The 20364-nt window shown below is 43.1% G+C and overlaps 1 protein-coding gene across 1 annotated transcript in view; it reads left to right on the top strand.

Moving 5' to 3' along the window:
* Positions 1-20364, top strand: part of LOC131572913 (calcium/calmodulin-dependent protein kinase type 1D) — a 210314-nt gene that overhangs the window by 118215 nt on the left and 71735 nt on the right. The window contains exon 3 of the mRNA XM_058826346.1: positions 10619-10693. Coding sequence (XP_058682329.1) covers positions 10619-10693 — 75 coding nt within the window. The remainder of the gene's footprint in view (positions 1-10618; positions 10694-20364) is intronic.

Consider the following 20364-nt stretch of genomic DNA (forward strand, 5'->3'; position numbering starts at 1 on the left):
GCCAGGTTTCAGATAGAATTGAGTGAATGTATACACACTGCACTCGTCTGAGAGCCAGGAGGCCACACAAAGTGTTACACCTGTAATTCATCTCTTCATTCACTGGAAACTAATAAGATCTTCTCATTTTGTGAGGCAACATGCAAGGATATTTGCTCTGTCTGCAGCCAGATCACCCTTGCAAGAATGTCAGTCTTCCCGTTTTTCATGGGTTTTGCAAGCAGAGCCTGCTTTTATGCTCATGAGACACCTCCAGAGCAACCCACCTCAGCCCAGGAGCTGCTCACTACCTTTAGCTGCACGTGGATCCTCAGCCTCCCAGGCAAGGGAGTGGGAATCATCCCTAATTACTGGCTGCACATGTAAATCCACAGTCATCCACACTGCAAAAACAAGACTGCTGCCAAGAACTAAAGGATAGTACACTGTTTTTGTCTGAGATAAATCCTTCCAGATACTGCTTTCATCTTTTTCACTTTTAATGATTAATTAATCATTAATATTTGTTTTGATGTGTTTCATATTAAACAGCCTGGAGGCTTTTACCCAAGCTTTGTAAGCCTTTTTACCACTGCCACTTGGGATCCACTGATTGGAAACCGTCATTCTCATGGTTTGGCCTGCTTCTTGTGGAAGTCAGGGATATTTCTGAAATGGCACTGACAAGGGGATATTCCTGTTCTTGAATGGGCTGCCAGATCTGCAGGAATACAAGCATTCCAGAAGGTTTTTTGGACCTAGTCTTCACACTAGAGTAGAAAGTTTTAGTAATAGAAGACCCAGAGACTGAATTTCACAGAATTCACAGAATGGCTAGATTGGAAGAGACCTTCAAGATCATCAAGTCCAACCCAGCCCTAACACCTCAACTAGATCATGGCACCGAGTGCCACATCCAGGCTTTTTTTAAATGCCTCCAGGGATGGTGACTCCACCACCTCTCTGGGCAGACCATTCCAGTACTTTATCACTCTTTCCATGAAAACCTTTTTCTTAATATCCAACCTATATTTCCCTTGGTGCAGCTTAGACTGTGTCCTCTCATTCTGTCAGCTGCTGCCTGGAGAAAGAGACCAATCCCCAGTTGACTACAACCACCTTTCAGGAAGTTGTAGAGAGTGATCAGGTCACCTCTGAGTCTCTTTTTCTCCAGGATAAACAACCCCAGCTCCCTCAGCTGTTCCTCACAGGGTTTGTGTTCCCAGCCCCTCACCAGCCTCGTTGCTTCCTCTGGACTCGCTCAAGCGTCTCAATGTCCTTCCCAAACTGAGGGACCAGAACTGGACACAGCACTCCAGATGTGGCTTCACCAGTGCCCAGTACAGGGGAAGAGCGACCTCCCTGCTCCTGTTGGCCACACCATTCCTGATCCAGGCCAGGGGCTGTTGGCCTTCTTTACCCCCAGGGCACCCTGCTGGCTCGTGTTCAGCTGCTGTCACCAGCACCCCCAGGTCCCTTTCTGCCTGGGCACTGTCCAGCCACACCATCCCCAGCCTACAACATTGCAGGGGGTTACTGTGGCCAAAATGCAAGACCCAGCACTGGGACGTATTAAACTTCATCCCATTGGACTTTGCCCATCCATTCAATGGCCCATCCATCCCATCCATCCATCCATCCATCCATCCTTTCCAGGTTTTCCTGCAGAGCCCTCCTCCCTTCCAACACATCTACACACGCTCCCATCTTAGTGTTGTCTGCAGATTTACTAATGTAAGACTCAATACCCTCATCCCTGTCCATAAAAGTATTGAACAGACCTGGCCCCAGCACAGACCCCTGAGGGACACCACTGGTCACTGTGGATGCAGCCCCACTCACCATCACTCTCTGGGCCTGGCCATCCAGCTAGTTCCTAACCCAGCACAGAGTGCTCCTGTCCAAGCTGAGGGCTGACAGCTTTTCCAGGGAATGCTGTGGGAGACAGTGTCAAAGGCCCTGCTGAGGTCCAAATAGACACATCCACAGCCTTTCCTGCATCCATCAAGTGGGTCACCTGGTCATAAAAGGAGACCATAAGCATTACTTACCCCTCCTAAACCCATGCTGGCTGGGTTCTTTCCCTTGAACAGCTGCTGAGCAGCATTCACCTGAAAATTCTTGAGATGAGTGAGCAAATGGCCAGCACCTAAATCTAGGTGTGTGATCCAGGTTATTCTCAAAGTACCTAAATTAATTTGTTATGTTTATGGGAGGTTAAAAGTTCCACCAGCACTTGGTGAAAACCTGTGAATCTGTGCTGAAAATTTTCAGCTTTTGTCTGAGCTCTGTTGTGAACTCACTAGGAAGTGTAACACAAGGTAGGGCAGGGATCAGAAATTTCAAGGTGTATGTGGGTAGGTTTTGTCACAGCCAGTTAGTGCTCCAGCTGATTAACTACACAGATCAGGTTTCCACCTGTGAAATGTCTCTACTTGATTTTATCACAGCAAAATCTCATGAGAACATTTTATGGTACATAAGGCCGGGATTTGATATAGAGCACATGCAGAGCTAGGGAAGGAGGGCCATTGAAATGGATGGAAATATTTCTGGGTCTTCACTGCTAAGTAACAGGTTATAGTGATGGGTAGGATCTGGAAAATGAAATGGAGAGAGGTCAAGTTATATAATCATGAGACAAGGTGTCCTGACACTTCCCTGTTCTTTCCCCTCCATGTAGGCCCCAGTGGAGGCAGCTGCACTGACAGCAGAATCACTCAGCATCCTGCTAGGACACTGGATCTGGACAAATCCCGTCTTGGCCCATTGCTTGGCATACAGAATATTACATGCCTAATTGAAATGTTAAAGTGTGAAAAAAATAAATTGGAAACCATGTGAATTTTAAAATCATCACTCTTGTAAGGCTAATAGAAGTAGGTCATTTGGTGGGCATCCCTCTCCTGAATTTTGACTGTTCCTACTTCCTTCAGACACCTGCTCTGAGCCACTTGCTGTTTGCTACCAACACTGGAGCTTTTTGTCACAGTCTTCTCTTCAGCCACAGCTGAGGGAAGGTTATAAAGTGACTCATCCCCCCATGTTTACCTTTGTGTACCATCTTCCAGGCATCCAGGGTCTTTCTTCTCTAGCTGGTTTCCCAAAGCAGACCAAATTAACCTGACAGAAGCATGGAGGTCTTAAAGATATTAGTGAAGGCCTTAATTTCCTTCCTGTGTTGTGAGCAGTCTGTGTTTCGAAGCACCACATGACCCCAAAGTTCAGCTCCTTGTCTTCCAGCCACAGAGATGTAACTAATTTGGCCAGGCAGTCAGCATATGGGCACTGAACCATCTGGCTTTGAGCTGGAATTAGCTGTCCCTTGCCCAGTTGCTAGATCAAGCAAGGCAAGATGTGTAAGGGTGGGAACAAAAGGGATCACAGTGCTAGGAGATCAGAGGAGGTCAAAAAACACTGTCTAGCATGGGGACATAGTACCATTTATATGTTACAGCTCATAAAAATAAGCTCTCATTTTTAGTGCAAGGGAATACTCAGTAATGAATCCAGTAAACCTCCTCCAGCTCTTTCCAATAGGCAAATTAAGGATATAACTTCAAAACACGCCAGCAATATAAGTGTAGTGTAATATGCATGAGTGTATATAGTGTAGTATATAAGTGTAGTAGGAGAGAAAAAACAGATGTTTTGGATTTGCAGACTCTGTAGAGCCGCCTTTGCTGAAAAACTGACATCTGCCTGGTTTTGTTCACATCTGTGCTCTGTGTATGAGCTGGGGCTTCTTTAAGTTTTGCATTATTTGCATGTGTGTTTGTGAGTGAGAGAGGGGGAGACTTGCTGGCCTGAGGTGATGGGGACCAAAGCCCATTCTGCAGCCACAGAAGCTGTCACCCCTCCTGGACCATGTTCTTGTTGGCTGTGGTGGGAGGATATTGTGGGGGATGTGAAGTAGTAGAAATTGATCTCAGGGTCATTAAACCTTCCACCTTTCTTCTAAAGTTGTCTCCAGTGATGCCCACTTCAGGGGAAGGTGGTTGACTTGGTGACATCAATCTGGTAGCCTCTTACAGTTTGGACCCTTGAAAATCAACCAGACATGTACAATGTGAGACACCACACTCTGCTCCCTCCCTTTCACATCCCAAACATCAGCAACAGTGTGGCCAGCAGGAGCAGGGTGGTGGCTGTCCCTCTGTACTCTGCACTGGTGGGGCTGCACCCCCAATCCTGGTGTCAGTTTTGGGCCCCTCATACTAGAATGGCACTGAGGTAAGGCAGTGCAAGTCCCATGCACAGCATCAGCACTTGAATGGTTTTTGGGATCAGGAATTGTGGGCAGAGCTCTGCTGCAGCCAGCCAGCCATTTCCAGGACAGCCACCAGTTTCCTTCCCCATACCAACCCCTGCCATCTCACTCTGCCCCGTTCCCCTCTTAGCAGAATTGCCACAATTTCTCCTTGAGATCAAGCTGGCTTGTTCCCATGCATCCTCGCATCTTCTGAGCCATCGTGAAGATTTTTTGGATTTTCTTTCAAGTGGAAAGCAATCTGATCTGATCACTCCCTGTGAGCAAGTGTGAGACTATCCTACTATCTGTTGAAATTATTGACTCATTTCAAACAAATAAGACAGCTGAGTAGAGGTAAGTTTGCAGTGTCCTCCACAGCAGAAACTGTGATTTAAACACTTCCTTTGGCCAAATGGTGAATTCATCAACCCTCATGCTGCTGGCAAAACTCTCTCCAGGGTATGTGTGGGAATAATAGAACATTGATTCTCAAAGACATTTGGTTACTCAAAGCCACGAATTCTTACAGACTCACGCTTTGTTAGTTCTGGCTTTTGCAAAATTATTCGTGCTTTCTGGTGGCATTTTACCCGTGACACGAGCTGCTCGTGGAGGTGCAGCATTAAATGTCACGTCTTGCAAATGTAACACTGACTTGGAAAGAGTTGTTGTGGGGGGGACCTGCCCTACTTAAGCAGCTCTCGTGTTTGCCCAAGGTTTTTGTACGGTATTCTTCTAACTGATCCTGGTTTCTGGTGTTAAATATGATAGGTATTAATGTAAGTGATTCAATCATGGTTTGTAGCTGCGGTGTTTCATGTGCTCTCATGGCAGATCAGCAGCCAAAGCAACAGCAAAATCTGGGTTCTCTGCTTTTATCTGTGCAGAGTGCAGCCCCTCTAATTAATGATCCATGGCAGTATGCAGCAGGTTTAATGACAGCTCTTTGGCCTCTGGGATGGTCAGGAGCCAGCAGAGATGTACAGAAAGCTCAGTCATTAAAGGATTTAGTTTCCCTTATTGTACATCAACTTCCAAATTTTAATCCCTTCTTAATTGCTTCTTAAAAGTGATCTTCAGCCAAAGTCTATGAAATACATTGATTTTTAGAATTTTTTTTGGCCAACATTGAAGTGAATATTGTCCATTAGAGCTAGATCTGGACCTATGGGGGCTTGTGCACTTCTGGTGGCAGTGAGTAGGACATGGTGTCTCTGTGCCAGTCGGTGGCAAGGGAGGATTTTAGCTTCAGTGGGGTGCCATGCCATGTGCTCATCACCACTGCAGCAGCACAGTCCATTTGGCATGATGGGAACTGGCAAGCAGGGCCAAATGTCACTCCTGGTCACATCAGGTCATTTTTTGGGGATGTGTTTCAGCCCCTTTGGAGGTGGATGTTTCTGTGTTTGAGCAGTAACAGCCAGGGAAAAATGACAATTCCCCTATCAACACTCTCATGCAATGATTCCACAGGAAGCAATGGGAGCCAGACTGTGTTTGGGGCTCTGCTGCACATCAAATACTCTTTTGTCAGCCCTTGTTTGCACAGCTGCCATGCCCAGAAAAAGTCCTTGGTTGCCCAGTTCAGTTTGATCCTTTGGCTGGCCATGTGTTAAAATATTGCTCAAGTGCAACATTGCCTTCATTCATTTGTATCATTGACACCTTTGTAAGAGCACATGGCAGAATCATAGACTGAAAGTCTGGAGGGGAAGCTTGATAATTTTGCATGGTTGCATCAAGCCCCAAGGTTTGTGTTTGCCTGAGGCACAGCATCCAACCCAGTGCTGCTCTGAACAGGGGGAATCCATCCTTTCTTTTCATAGTTTCATGGTTTCTTTCTCACACTAAAGTTTTCTTAGTTTATTACCAGGTTTAATCGCTCTTTATGTTTTTTTTTTATACTCTTAAATTTGATTCTCACTCCTAGATTTATTTTCCTCTTCTTTTTCCCATGGATTGCAGCAATACATGAAACTTGTAGGGTGAAAAGTCCTGAGTCTAAAAAGGAATAAGCTTCTCTTTAGAAATAAAATATAAATACTAATATTATAATAAAATATACTATATTTTATATATATATATGTATAAAATACATATATATATAGTATATATATACTCTATATATACACATATATATACATATAGTATATATATACATATATATGTATACATATATATAGTATATTTTATATATACTTTTATAATATAATATACTATAAAATAATAATACTAATACTACTAATACTAAGTATTTTTATTTCTAGACATCTTCTAACATCTAATGGCCTCAGAATATTCCTGAAATTGAACAAAGCAGTTGTAGCTGGAAGTAGCACCTGCCCTTTGTGCCACAGATGGAGGAATTTTAGGGACACATTGGGATATGGGAGATGCAAGCAGCACATGGGGTTTGCCAGGATGGAGGGGGAACATCAGGAAAAATAGCAAATGTGATGAAAGGGAGGTTGAAAGGGTGGCAAGGGCAATTTGCCTTAGTTCATATCAATTTGCGTAATCGGATCTAATTTGCTTTGAGCAAGTCCATGCTTTGATGTTCACTTTCAGGGCTTTTTTTCTTTCTTTGGAAACAGGTAATGAGAACTGCTGTCACCCCAGCCCATGTCCATGTCCCCTCTGGTACAGCCCTAATATTGCACTATCACATACCCCAAAAGCATCAATGAGCTGCTTTGTGCAGAGCTAATCTGGCAGATTTATCTATTGCAGGGTGGGAGTCACATGTTGGGAAGGGAGGAGTCTGGAGAGGGAGGACAGAAGGAAGAAAAGGTCTGCAGAGAAGTGGGGTTAAGATTCTCTCACTGAGATAGGAAAGAGAAGGAACTGAAATAATATGGCCCATTGATTAAGATATTACTCTGGGATTGAGGAATCCTGGCCCTCTCAGCTCCATTCTCTCTTGTGATTACAGAAAAACTTGTAGTTTTCCTGCATAATGCTTCCCCTTCTGTAAAGTGAGAGCAGCACCTTATAAAATAATAAATCCTGTCAGGTCTTGAGTAGATCAGACAGTCCAGTGAGTATTTCTGCAGGGCTGCGTGCAGGCATTTGGAGGCTTAGCAGAATGAATCCTCTGAACCTTTGAGACTCACTTGGTGCTCCTAGAAGGGGATAAAAGTGGAGTTAATTAACCCATCCCCAAATCCCTCCTGATCCACGACCAGCAAGTAGCTGCCACTTCACACTGCTTTCCTTGGCTCTTGATGTACCCAAGCATCCCTCCAAACCAGAAGTGAGTGTCTGCCTGTTACTCATGTCTGGCACTGCTGATCTGCTTGCAGAGGAGTGGGACAAATTTGCTCCATCCCCACTGGACTTCGTGGTACCAACAAAACATTGTGATGATGCCACACCTGCTTGCCCAAACCTCAGCGTGTTATTGAATTGAGCATTGTTCATCCTTGAAGGATTAATTATTATGTATCAGGGCTGTAAGTGATTGCATGCTTATGCTTTAAAGAGAAGAAAGGAGCACATGGATTTCTGTGTGCATTTCTGGAGTGAGTGGCAGAGGAGCTGCTGCTGGCAGCAGTGATCTCTGCTGGGAACCCCATGGTTGCTCTGGTCCAGCTCCAGCAACACAACCCCCAAATTTGTCTAAACTGTGGGCTTCATGCCAAGTAATCTCCACCTTGTTGATTTTTTAACTTTGAATTCTATTTTCTTTTTAATAGCTTGTCATTTGAGAGTTCCTCTGAGTAGAGAAATGCTGTGCAGGACAAGCTGCTTCACTTGCAGGTGTGCAAAGTGCACTTTGCCAGGGATATTAAACACTGCATAGCACCACGACTGAGGCCTTGCTGGTCTCAGGGAGGCTGAGACAAAGGGGAAGAAAATGCATCCTCCCCTCTCACCATGCTGCTGGGGTTCAGCAGCCACCAGCAGTTGGGGTGGCTGATATGTACAGACACCACCTTCCAAAGGGACATCGTGCTCCAAACACCATCATCCCTATGAGGTATTGCTCCTTGTGTCCTTTGGGGGTGATTCAGCTCCTTCAGCTGTCTCCTCCCACATTACACCTCATATTTGCTGTCTTCCCACATGCTCACGTCCTGCATCTGATTTCAGAGGGGGGCAGATGGGCTCAATACAGAGGACCCCACTGGGGTGGATTAAACCTTTTCTCCCTGTTCTCTGAGCACTGAGCAGGTTTATCTGCCCTGCCTTCAAGGGCACAGGGCTGATTCCCATTTGGTTTGCAAATCAGGGAGGGGAGAGGGCCTTACGGCAGCCCCAGTGCTCAGTGTTGCATCTCTGATGAGTTCTCTCCTGGCCTCTGCCTTCCTGGCTGTTGGCTGTGGGTGACCATGTGTGTGTGGTGAGGCTGCTTTGGGGGACCTCTGAGCTTCTCCAAAAACAGAAATGCAAAGCATTAGTGTATGCATGGTGAAAACCATACCACAGACCAAACTGGAGGCTTTAAACATACTAGCAGATTGATTGTATTAAGCTGCCATCATCATGATGGTAGGAGGAGCACAAAGGATCATGTCAATGTGTGTTGTGCATAAAGGAAAATGGATAAATAAATATAAAAATTTTCATTAAAAATCAATAATTGCTTGAAATGTCATTTCTAGCATACCTTCAACTAAATTAAACAGGGCAAACCTGCCCTTGTCCTAACTAACCTTAAGGGACCAGGCACTAGACCTGCACAACAAAATTAATGCTTCCAAACATTTGCTGTGTAAAGCCAAGTGGGTAGCATATTGGTTTCCTGTTGCAAATATTAAGAATTTAATTTATGTTGCAATCTACCTGGAAATTTTGCTAAAGTATCATGGGATTTTCCAGCCATTTAGGTAGAATGAAGAGGCAAGTCATGTGTTTGTTGCTCTAACATCCTGCAGTGTATTACATTTGAGTTTGCTTATTGTTGATGTTAAATTTCCTGTGTGTGAAAGCCCTTGCACGAACACAGCTTTTGATGACTGATTATGGGCATAAATTCAGGTCAGACATAATATTTCCAATGAATTCAGAGGAAATTGAATTAGTCTGCATGCTTGCAGGAAAGATCCTGCTGGGTACAAGGGACCTTCTGCTCTCCACGTCATCACACAGGTGTTAGGACACTTGTGACCATAGAGGATAAGATCCTGACACATGATTAAGCATCTTAATTAAGCTACTTGAACTTTGAAGCATGTAGAGAGTTTTGCATTTGCTGACAATGTGTGTTTACTTTCCTTCTGAACATACCCATCTGTTGCTTAATGAGTGGCCTCTTCTTAGAATTTTCCATCTTTGTCTTGCTCTTAAAATATTGCCTGGAATTGGTGTAATTAATGTTCTACCCTGGGATTGCACTGGGGTAGTCTCTTCAGGGTTTGCACAAGTTAAATATCCTTTGCAAATTATTTGTAAACATTTAAGGGACAAACCCATAGAGGCATTGCTGAAGTAGCTAATTAGATGTGTGCTTGTAGAGATGATTTTTCTCTTTAAAGCTAGTGTTTTGGCAAGAGACTTGGTGGGAATGGTGAGGATGTAGAGCAGCCATGGAGACTCTTGGAGCTGTTGCACACAGTGCTTAATGATGCTGCAGGGAAGTTTGGGCATGGAGACCAGGCTTAATATCAGAGCAGCACAAATTTGGAGGGAAGGAGCTGTCATGGCTGCTGGTTCCCTGTGGCAGCTTCTGCACAGGGTCAGATCCCTGCTGACCCCAGCCTGCACCCTGCCTGTCATTCCCTTGCACCCTGCAGCAAAGCTGTCCTCCAACCAACCACCTTCATTCATCTGACACAAGAGCTGTATACCTCTAATGCCTCAGATATTTAACTGTTAAACATTTTGGCTTCAGAGATGATTGAAAGATATTGTTCTGTCTTGGGGAGGCTGAGACAAAGGGGAGAAAAATTCCTCCTCCCCTCTCACCATGCCTGTATTATATTATGAATATATTATATATTAATTATATATTATGAATAACTCTATTCAGGGCTGTGAAGTACTTTGGACTGCTTACTTTTGTGGAAAGGGCCCTAAAGATCATCTGGTTCTCCCTGCCTTGGGCAGGGACACCTTCCACTAGACCAGGTTGCTCGAAGCCCTGTCCAACCCAGCTTTGAACACTTCAGGGAAGAGGCATCTGCAACTTCCTTGAGCAACTTTTGCCAGTGCCTCATCACCCTCACAGTAAAGATTTTTTTTCCTAGTATCTAATCCAATCTACCCTCTTCCAGTTAAAAGCTATTATCCCTTGTTCTATCACTACATGTCCTTGCAAAAAATTATGATGTTGAATAAAACACTGACAAATATTATGTAACTAAAAATAGCTCTATGTTTTGCAGTCATGTGAAAAAAAAAAATTAAAATCACTATTTCATTCTATCTCATCTTGTATTTTTGCAGGATCAAGCATGAAAATATAGTTGCTCTGGAAGACATCTATGAGAGCCCAAACCATTTATATTTGGTCATGCAGTTGTAAGTAATGAACCTAATGAAGTTTTTATATCAAAGTTGCCAACTCTTCTTGTTCTGGTTTTGTTCTCTAACCCAAAAGATGGGATATGTAAGAGATACTTGTCTTGTGTGCTGCAGACTGCAAAATCCCTGGAGGGTGATCATAATCAGATTTCTAGTTGTGATGTGCTGTGTTGTTGTAAAATTGGGAATTAAATTGTTTTGTGACTAGTCTCACCCAAATCAAACCTGAGGGTTTTGTGAGATCGCATCAAAAAAAGAGCAGAACAGACAGAGCAGGGGAGTAAATTACAGCTGAGAAGAGCCAGGTGTGCCATAGGGAAGCCTAGAGCATCTGACAGAGGCAGCTCTGGGATTAAATATCTCAGAGGAAGCCCTTGGAGGAAATTCTGGTCCCTTGTCTGTTGGTAAGGTCCAGGCATGGTGATGTTCTCAGAAGTTGCTGTGCTGGCATTGTGGGGAGAATAGCATCCTGTAAATTTTTACTGTGTTTTTGTAGCCCTACATTTCAGTTCAGAGTGCTGCAAAAGGACTTGCACAAGAGCATTAGTGTTGTACAAATTCCAACAAGCCAGCTGGATTGTGGGAAGTACCAATTTTGTGATAAGTTGATTTACAATCCTTAGTTTTGTTTAATCTCTTTAAAAAATAAATAGATATTATTCTGACTTATTATTAGCTTTTTTAATGTACTGTAACCATAACTTTTATAAAATCATTGTATCCAGATATTTGGGTTATCTGAAATGTAGTTCTGTAATGAGAGGTGACACAGATTATATCTCGGTATAAATTTCTACTTGCTCACTATTCAACACTTATTAGGGAATTATCCTTCCTGTTATAGCTGTAATTGTAAACCCAGCCAATTAATTTTCCAAAGGCCAAGCATTTAGCTGTTCTAGGGGGACACAGGTTCACTGATGCCCAGTGGGGTGATGCCCAGCTGAAGCCAGCAGCTGGAGCCCATCACAGCGTTTGGGGTGGCAGCTCCAAGCAGTCCCCAGCCCCAGTGAAGAGCTGTGCCTTGTGTTACAAGGTAGACCAAGAGCAGTAAACTGGATGTAGGGAATAACCTTTCTGCACTTTTTTTGGAAAGTGCTGTGTCATCTCAAGGTGGAGAGGACAAGAAGGCCAGGTACTCACCCTCATCTCTTTGGATGTTACATGAAGGAGGGTGCAACCTCTGCATTGTTTCTGAGTTTTCATCAATAATTAGGCTTGGGATCAATTGGTATCAAGAACTGGGTGGCAACACTGCAAAGTCCAGGAGGCTCAAGATCCATTTTGCATGCCTCCTTTCATGGATTCCTCTTTGGGAGATGGCATGTATGGATATCTCTTGTTTCCAAGGTAACACCAACTTGTTGATACAATGGCTGTGAACCATCGCACAGCACGAAGTATCTTATCTATTTGTTTACACTTCTGCCCTGATTATTATTAGATTCCCTGTGGGTTTTTCAGCTTCTCATTTTTGTGTATTTCTTCTAAACAATTTCTTCTAATTTTGGCTACATTTAAAACTTGGGTTCTGATATGAAGCAGAAGGGGTTCTGATCAAGCAGCTTTGAGAAATCCACTTAGATTGCAAAGAAAGAAGGGGTAAAATCAGGGCCACTCAAAGATCAGTATCATGAACACAACAAATATCAAATCCATATGCCCTTCTCCCTTGGTCATTGCTTGCTAAGTGGACTCTAGCTAATACTTCCCAAGGATTATTTTGTGGTGTGGATAGCATTTTCATTACCAGCCTTTCAAGCACTCCTTGGTATGATGTGGAAAATTCACATTATAGCTCCTGAGCACCTTGCAGCAGCTCCATGAGAGAAGGCTTTTGAAGGCAGACCAAGACTCCCTGTTTACGTTTGTCCTTGAGTGCGTCTACTTTTACATGAAAGCCATGCTTGTTAGCAGGCCAGCTTGAAGGATAAATATCACACCTCATTTATTCTGTCAAAGATACGGGCACGTAAATGTCTCAGTGTCTGTGCTGGACTTGGAAAGAAGGGAGGTTAAGAGGCAGCTGTCCATGTCTACTTGACACTTAATTTTTTCCTGCCAGTCCCCACTGGCAGCACTGGAACACTTTCCAAGGTTATGTAGCAGTTAGTGAATCTGCCCTGTGTGTTTCCCAGTATATTCACGGGGAAATAAGATCCCTGGCTTTAGTTTCACCACCTTGTTCTCACATATATTGTATACAAACCATCACAGAACTGTTCAAACTGACACAATCCTCTTAGTGCAAGGTAGACCAGAAGTCCAGGTTAGAGATTACTGGATTTGACAGCACAGAATTTCATGTGCTTTCTCAAGGAGTTATACTGCTCCTTAGAAAGGGCTGGGCTGGGCTATTTTCTCTTTTATTTATTTTCCCAAAATGGAAGATATTCCAGCCCAGTGCCTCTAAGTTCGGCAAGGTTGTGGACGACTCCTTGCTGTCTTTCACTCCCAGCAGGATAGCTCAGCTTTGGTGTGAGGTGGTTTCTGGTGCAGCTGCAAAGCCAAATACAAATGTAGATAATCACTGCCTCTACTGTGATGACTCTGCCAAAATTTTGCAGGCACTATAGAAAAATACTGTAGAACATTTGTCATATTTCCATGAGGATGATGTGCTTTCCAACCATGAAAAAATCTGCTCCTTCCCAAGCTTAGATTTCCTATAGCACTGTTAAGACCTATGCTGGCCACAAAGACAAAAACTAAAATGAAACTGAAAGTTCTGTTCCTTCTGGGTGCTGGGTGAGACTTCCCCAGAGGATATTGTAGAAGATGGGAGGAAATAAATTGCTTTCAGAAGTAGATTTATTGAACTATTTTGGTGTAATAGTGAACTCTGTTAATGAGCAGTTACAGGATTTTTGGTTGCTGTTGGTGCTATTTGGTAAGAATTATACTACTGTACCTTCTAAATGATCTACCTTATTTCACCTGTCAGTATAGGGAAAGATCTTGATAATCCATTCTGGCTGGTAATGTCAGATACTAATATTTCATCTGCATAATCAGCCTCGATGGGTATTGATGATTCATTTTCTGCATGCTGGAAAATCATGCATAAAAATGGATTTACATAAACACATGTAATCTTAGAACCATTTAGGTTGGAAAAGGTCTCAAAGATGATTGAGTCCAACCAATTAGCTGTCACTTCCAATGCCACCATGTCCCCAAGTGCCACATCTACACATCTTCTAAGTACCTCCAGAGATGGTGACTCCACCACTTCCCTGTGCAGTCTGTTCCTGTGCTTGGCAACCCTTTCAGTAAAGAAATTTTTCCTAATCATTCAGTCTAAATGTCTTTTCTGCCTGAGTTTTGTGGTTCCATTTACAAACGCTGTTCCTGACAGAGCTGCCTTCGCAGATCAGAGCAGATTTCCAAGGCTTAACTCTGACTTCATCTCTATTGTTCACCTGCAATGAAGTGTGAAGCAGCAGAGTTTGGTTTCCCTGAGATTCCTGAGATTTCTCTGTAACCTGTACTAGTCAAAGCCACAGGATCTGGGGCTGTTGCTCCTCCAGAAGAATATGAGACCATGTTAAAAATCAATTAAGGCAGTAATTTCCTATTTCTCCTTTATTCATCCATATTTCCTTAAAATATGTAGGAACTTAATATTTTTGCTACCTCTACTCTTCTGTCAAAGTTGGTTGAAGTTCACCCAATGGGCCAGAAATTACTAAGGATTGGCAAGTTGGGATAGTCATTTTCTTACTGTCTTTGGAAAACAGGCTAAAAATGGGTCTAGGTGGCACTTCCAAAACTTATGGAGCAGCCCAGGGTAGTGTGTAACTAGGTAAGTAATGACAGTAGCTGAAGACCCACCTCTGAGTTTCATTGCAATTTTTTGCAGTCAAGAATATCGAAAAATCCAGAGGAATTCCTATCAATACTAGGATCTAGTTAAAGAAAGTGAAAACCCTAGTGCCTGCCTGCTATAGTGTTCCACTTCTTTGGGGCACCTGTGATCTGATCCCCTTGGCAGGACTGCTTTACCTTGATCCTGTCAGCTGCTGTTTCTGGTTCTCCAAAGAAACCAGAGTATTTTCCCTATGTGATGTCTTCTGAGGCTATGGCATCTCTGCTGAGAACAAGGTTTTAGGGTGAACATCCTGTTTGACCGAACCCTGAAGTACTTCTCCTTAGCTCTGTAAAAAAAACCCAGCCCAAGCTGAGCTGAAACCCCCAACCCTGAAGCTTTTCCAGCTTGGTCTCTTAACTCTGATGAATTATTCACATGATTTCTGTCACAGAAAAGCTGAGATGACAGTGGCTCCTTCCTGCCGGGTACAAGTCACGCACTGAGGAAAGCTCTGCCCACAAGTTTGCAGGCTCAGAGTCCCAGTGTCCCGTTCCTGCTGTTTATCAGCTCTACCCTGCCAGACACAAGCACCGTCTAACCCTGCAGTGCCTTGGGAGGCAGCTCAAACAGGCAGGTACTGACCAGTGGTAAAATCTGCACAAGTTTTTGTTATTACCGGAGCCACTCTGCTTGTGATTTTGCCTTTCAACTGCATGTTTTGCTAATAAGTGAGCAGAGTGCTAAGCTGTGATTAAATGCTGAATTCACTTTGTTTTTTGAAAGCCCAGTGCCTGAGTGCTCTCTGAGAGCAGCCGAGCATGAGCTGTGTATGTAAATGACATTTCAATGAAAATATTCAGCCTCCAAGAAAAACAACAGACAATGGAAGGAAGTGTTGTGTTTGCCAGGTTCCTTACAGAGTCTATCAAGGGCTCGGTGTGTTACAAAACAGCGATCTGCACGCCAAGCCGGTATTGCATCAGGATGTTAATTAAAGCAAAACACAGATCTGCCATGCCACATTCCTTAGGTGAGGCTTATTCCCCTACTTGGGGGGTTTTCTGTAAGCTTTATGCAAAAGACAGAAGAGAATCTCTCTGCATTCACAATGGAATTTATATCATAGAACCAAAGAGTGATTTTGGTTGGAAGGGACTTTAAAGATCATCGAATTCCAACCCCCTGCCCTGAGCAGGCACTCCTTGCATTAGACCAGGCTGCTCAAAGCCCCATCCAGCCTGGACATAAACACTTCCAGGGATGAGACATCCACAACTTCTCTGGTCAGCCTGTTCCATGAATGAATAATAAAAGCATACTGGGTTCTTCAGGAGCAGAAAGGTAGCAGTTAATAATCCAGCATTAATTTAACATCTTTTCCCTTGCAGAAAAAAAGATCATTCCATCAGTGGGGTTACACTGGTCAGTGCTAAACACGAAGGAGGATCTCCCCTTTTCCAGTGGAAGAGAGGTTATAAGCAGACTAGAAAAGATTCATGTCAGGGTAGAGATCAGGACAAATCTATTGGTAATAGATTAATAGACCGCAGATTGACCTCCAGAATGGCTTTTAGGCACCTGTAACTGTGTGGATTCTGTGTGATCCTGAAAGTGAGTGTGCTCATTGGCTAGACCTAGCTGCCTTCAGCACTTTTTGTTTTTCCTCTTGTTTTTTTCTGGCTATGGCAGAACTTTTGGTAACTCCTAGTCCCCATGTCTTCTCCAAACACAGCACCTTTTCCTGAGCAGCAGTCCCGTTGCTTTCTTGTGCTTTAGCTCTGGCTGAGACCAGGCATTTTGGAGTCCCTGGGCAGCAGTCCAGCCTTCCTACAGCAACAGAGGGATGGTGAGAGTCTTCTTCACCTTGAAGATTACAATAAACTTTCTCATGATGACTTCCAAAACCACTTAGAATATTCTGTTACCTTCAACAGTTGTAGGCAATTGTCAACATCCTTGTTCCAAAGCTTGCACTCGTTATTGTTACCTTAGTCAAGACATCCCAGTAAGGACTTATTAGCAAGGCAACACTGATGGTTTGGGGTTACTTTTTTTCAATCAACATGACATGCTACTCCTGATGGAGACTCATTATCTTTTTTTCCTGTAGCCTTGAGAATAAAGAGGTGATGGAGAAAAATTTTCTCATTTTCCTTGAACAGACAGCATTATAACATTGTTTGCTTTTACAGAAATGTGAACAGTTCAGATGATAATGGATTTTTTTTTAAGGTATCTATTGTTGCAAAGCTACTGTTGTCAATAAAGAAAACAAGAAGTTTGGCCAAAATTCAAAATAAAACTCTGTCATGGTTTTAAAGCACTAGCTAAAAAAAACCACTAGAAAACTTACTTCTTGCTGTGAGATATGGATTTCTTTTTATTTTTTTACTTTTTTTCTTAAATGTCAAACCATCATATTGTCATTCAAATATATTAATCTTTGAAGTTACAGAAAGATTTGAAGATCTCATAAATCTGCTTGTTTTCCTATGCTGGTGATTACAATAAAAAAAGACCTTCTGAGAGTTGTTTAGTGTAATGTCCACTTCCCAGCAAGGGCTGGTACCAAATCCTTAGGGTGACAGTATGATTGTTTGGGGTTTTTTAATAGCAATAGATTTTGGCAGCACCAACTTGAGTTCCTTCCTTCAGCCCTGCAGCAGTTGCCTCTCCATGTCCCCATTTAGGGCTCTCTCACAGCTGGGCGTGGGGCTGTGTGTGCCTGTGTTGTATAGCTCGGTCTGGAACAGGCAATTGGTGGGGCAGCAACACATATCTGCCAGTAATCACTGCTTCCCTGAGAGCAGGAGTGAGGCTTTTCTCTCCAAGCAGCAGGAAGGTGGCTATTTAGAGCCCTACCAATTTTCTTTCCATTTTGTTGGCTTTGGATAAGCATCTCCTTCCTTTCATGCTTTGCCCAGAAGTTTCGTTGCTAGTTACTTGATGTTCACGTAGCCACTGAATGAGTCTTTTAGATTTAGTTCTGCTTCTCTCAGGTCCTGGTAATTTACACTGTGGTGCACCAAAGTCAATTAAATAGCTGGTGTTTAATTCAGGTGGAAGGGGCTTTGCAGCAAGGCATATAATAAATGTTAAATCCATATATGCCACAGTGTGAGAATTCATTATGATACAGTAGGATCTCTCTCAGGCGTGACGTGGAGTCATTCTGATTAAATGGTTTCACTTATTTAAACAGAAAAGGCCCTTCATAACAAACTGCAAAGCTTTGAAGTGAAATAACACCGTGTTGAATCAAGATGCAAAATGAACGTGGGCGTTCCCGAGTCCGTTCTTTTACATGGAAAACATTATTAAAAGTTTTCTTCTGGAGGAAGGTTGTGCAGGCTGTGGTGAAGGGGACAGTAGGAGGCTGATGAGTGTTACGTGTCAGTGTGTTCCAGAAGACATTTCATGATTTTGTGGCAGAAAAATAAGCTCGATTTCCCAAGCACGCTCATGTCCCAGCTCCAGACTGTATTCTAAGTTGTGCAGTCAGGAAGGTGACTCTGATCAAGAGTCTGTAAGCGACTCCAGAGCCAGTGCTGGGCTAACTTGCAGCTGCACTTACACTGTATTATAGCAGGTGATGATGGAGCATTATCATCCATTCACATTCACACTGAAAGAAAAGATCTCTCACTACACATTTATCTGTATTGCCCCAAAAACTCTACATAGGGTGTATTTTTAAAGCCAGGTTGATTCATACAGATTTCTGTGGCTGGCTGGGGATTAAGGCCTTAAACAGGAGAGTGTAAAACCTGGAATTTTTAGTGGAAATACAGGTTGCTGTTTGAAACCCTGTTTTGACTTCATTTTGCAGTACTGTGTTTACCTCAGATAGTTACAGAACCTCTCAATATCACGTCTCAGTAGTTATAGAAACTATTTTCATAGGACTGCAGAAGTACTTGCCATAGGTTAATGCTTTAAACATTCTCCCTGGAAAATTATTCAGTGGAAAATGAATGTGGAGGATTTTGTGTTTTTCTTTTTCTTTTTTTATTTTTTTTCTGAAACAGCGGTTAGGTCTGCTGTAGCCAAACTTTACTTTTTAAAGCATTTTATAGAAAAAGAAAATACTGTTGCTGGTGAAGCCTTTCTTTGATGCATTTATAGAACATGTGCTCATTTAATTCTGATTCATGCCACATGGTTATATCTTAGCCTGTAAATGCCATTTTTTTTCTCTTAAATTGGAGGAAAAGTGTGTTCAGAGACCCAAATATTTATGTCATCTTTTCCCTTCTCCAAGACAAAATTCCCATTTGGGGCTGTGTGATCCTGACTTAGCTGTAAAAGTCTCTCTTTACTAGTTCTGAGGATGGTTTGGAGGAGTTTGGTGTTTATTCTGTCTGATTATTCTGTTGGCAAGGAGCATTTAACCGCTCTGTAATTGTATTTTCTTCATCCCTCATTGATGATACTCTAAGGAGCGCTGATATCCTTGAGTGAGACGTAGTGGAGCCTTTAAATGTCCAGATGTCCCTGAGGAAAGAAGATACAATTCTCCAAAATGCACTGTAAAGAGTCAGAAATACAGTTTGAAATCCACTGAAAGGGAGCTGAGACTTTAGGAGCTACATTAGCATAAACAGAGGCAGCATTACTGAAAACTGGGCATGGCATTCGTAATATGAAAAATCAAGTAGAAAATTAAAATTCATGCAACTGTTCTTCTCTGCCTTAGGGTTTTTGCCATGAAAAATTTGCTATGAGTCTCTTGCAGCTACAGAAAAGGGGTTTAGGAGTAAACAGAGCTAAGCATCCATTCTGCTATGACTGTGATGCTCTTTGTCGTGTTGGTGATGTCAGATAAACTCAGTCCTAAAGTGCATGGCCACTCTGCTGCAAAACACTACCCAGTGCCATGGGACAGGAGAGGTGTAACCATAATTAAGCAATGCTGAGCAGAGAAGAGAGAAATTACCTTGCTCTGATTGCCCACCAGGCTTACCTGCAGGAACATTTATCTCACTGCAGCTCAGGGTCTTTCCCATCCTGTTTTCCTGTAAGTGTGGGGCAGGACCACTTGCAGAAAGTGCTTCTGACATTTTGCTTCTTGGGGCTGAAAACTCCCTGCCAGAAACTTTTAAATCTGCTCTTTTCAGATGCTTTTGAAGATGGATTTGCTGCAGAGAGGCTTCGTTTCCCATTGGTGCTGTCCTGCCTTGTCTGAAGGGTGGCTAGGGAAATGTAGGTTAGCTCTCTGTCACCAAAGATTGTGTCACTGGATGGAACGTATTCTAAAAGGCAAATTTCCTAGAGAAAGGCATTTTATTGCATTCCCTTCCTCCACAGCTTAACATGGCTGCAGCTGGAATCCCTCTTCTTGCTATTGACATGTCAGGAGAGCCATGGTAGCTCCTAGAAACAGCAAGAGGCAACATTTCGGGGAAAGAGCATTCCTCTGATGTGTATGGGCATTTATTTTCTAATGGAATGGGAGTGAGGAGTGCTTGTGACATGTGCAGGAGTGCTCATGCCTACAGACTCCTGCAGGCAGGGCTGCTGCTGGAAGCGATTCACACCAGGATGGAGGGAGATGCTTTTGAACAGTCTCTCCTTTGATCCCGGTCCCATCTGAGCTGAATTAACCAAAGAAATTTGCTACTACATTCATGGCTGGGTATGTTTGAAAGGCAACAGTTTGCATAACACCACAGGTAAAAAAAGTGGGAAAGAAAGGAAACATAACAAAATAACTGATGAGCTGGTGTCTGTTCTTGGCTGGAGGTCTAGAGCTTCTCCCTGGCCTGAATATCCTTGCCACATGCTGTGAAATGTAGCCAGGTGATAGTCATATAATGGATTTTTACCTGAGGCTGAGCTTTCCTGAGCACTTGCCTGC

This window comes from Poecile atricapillus, chromosome Z, assembly GCF_030490865.1.
Source record: "Poecile atricapillus isolate bPoeAtr1 chromosome Z, bPoeAtr1.hap1, whole genome shotgun sequence".
Classification (NCBI taxonomy): domain Eukaryota; kingdom Metazoa; phylum Chordata; class Aves; order Passeriformes; family Paridae; genus Poecile; species Poecile atricapillus.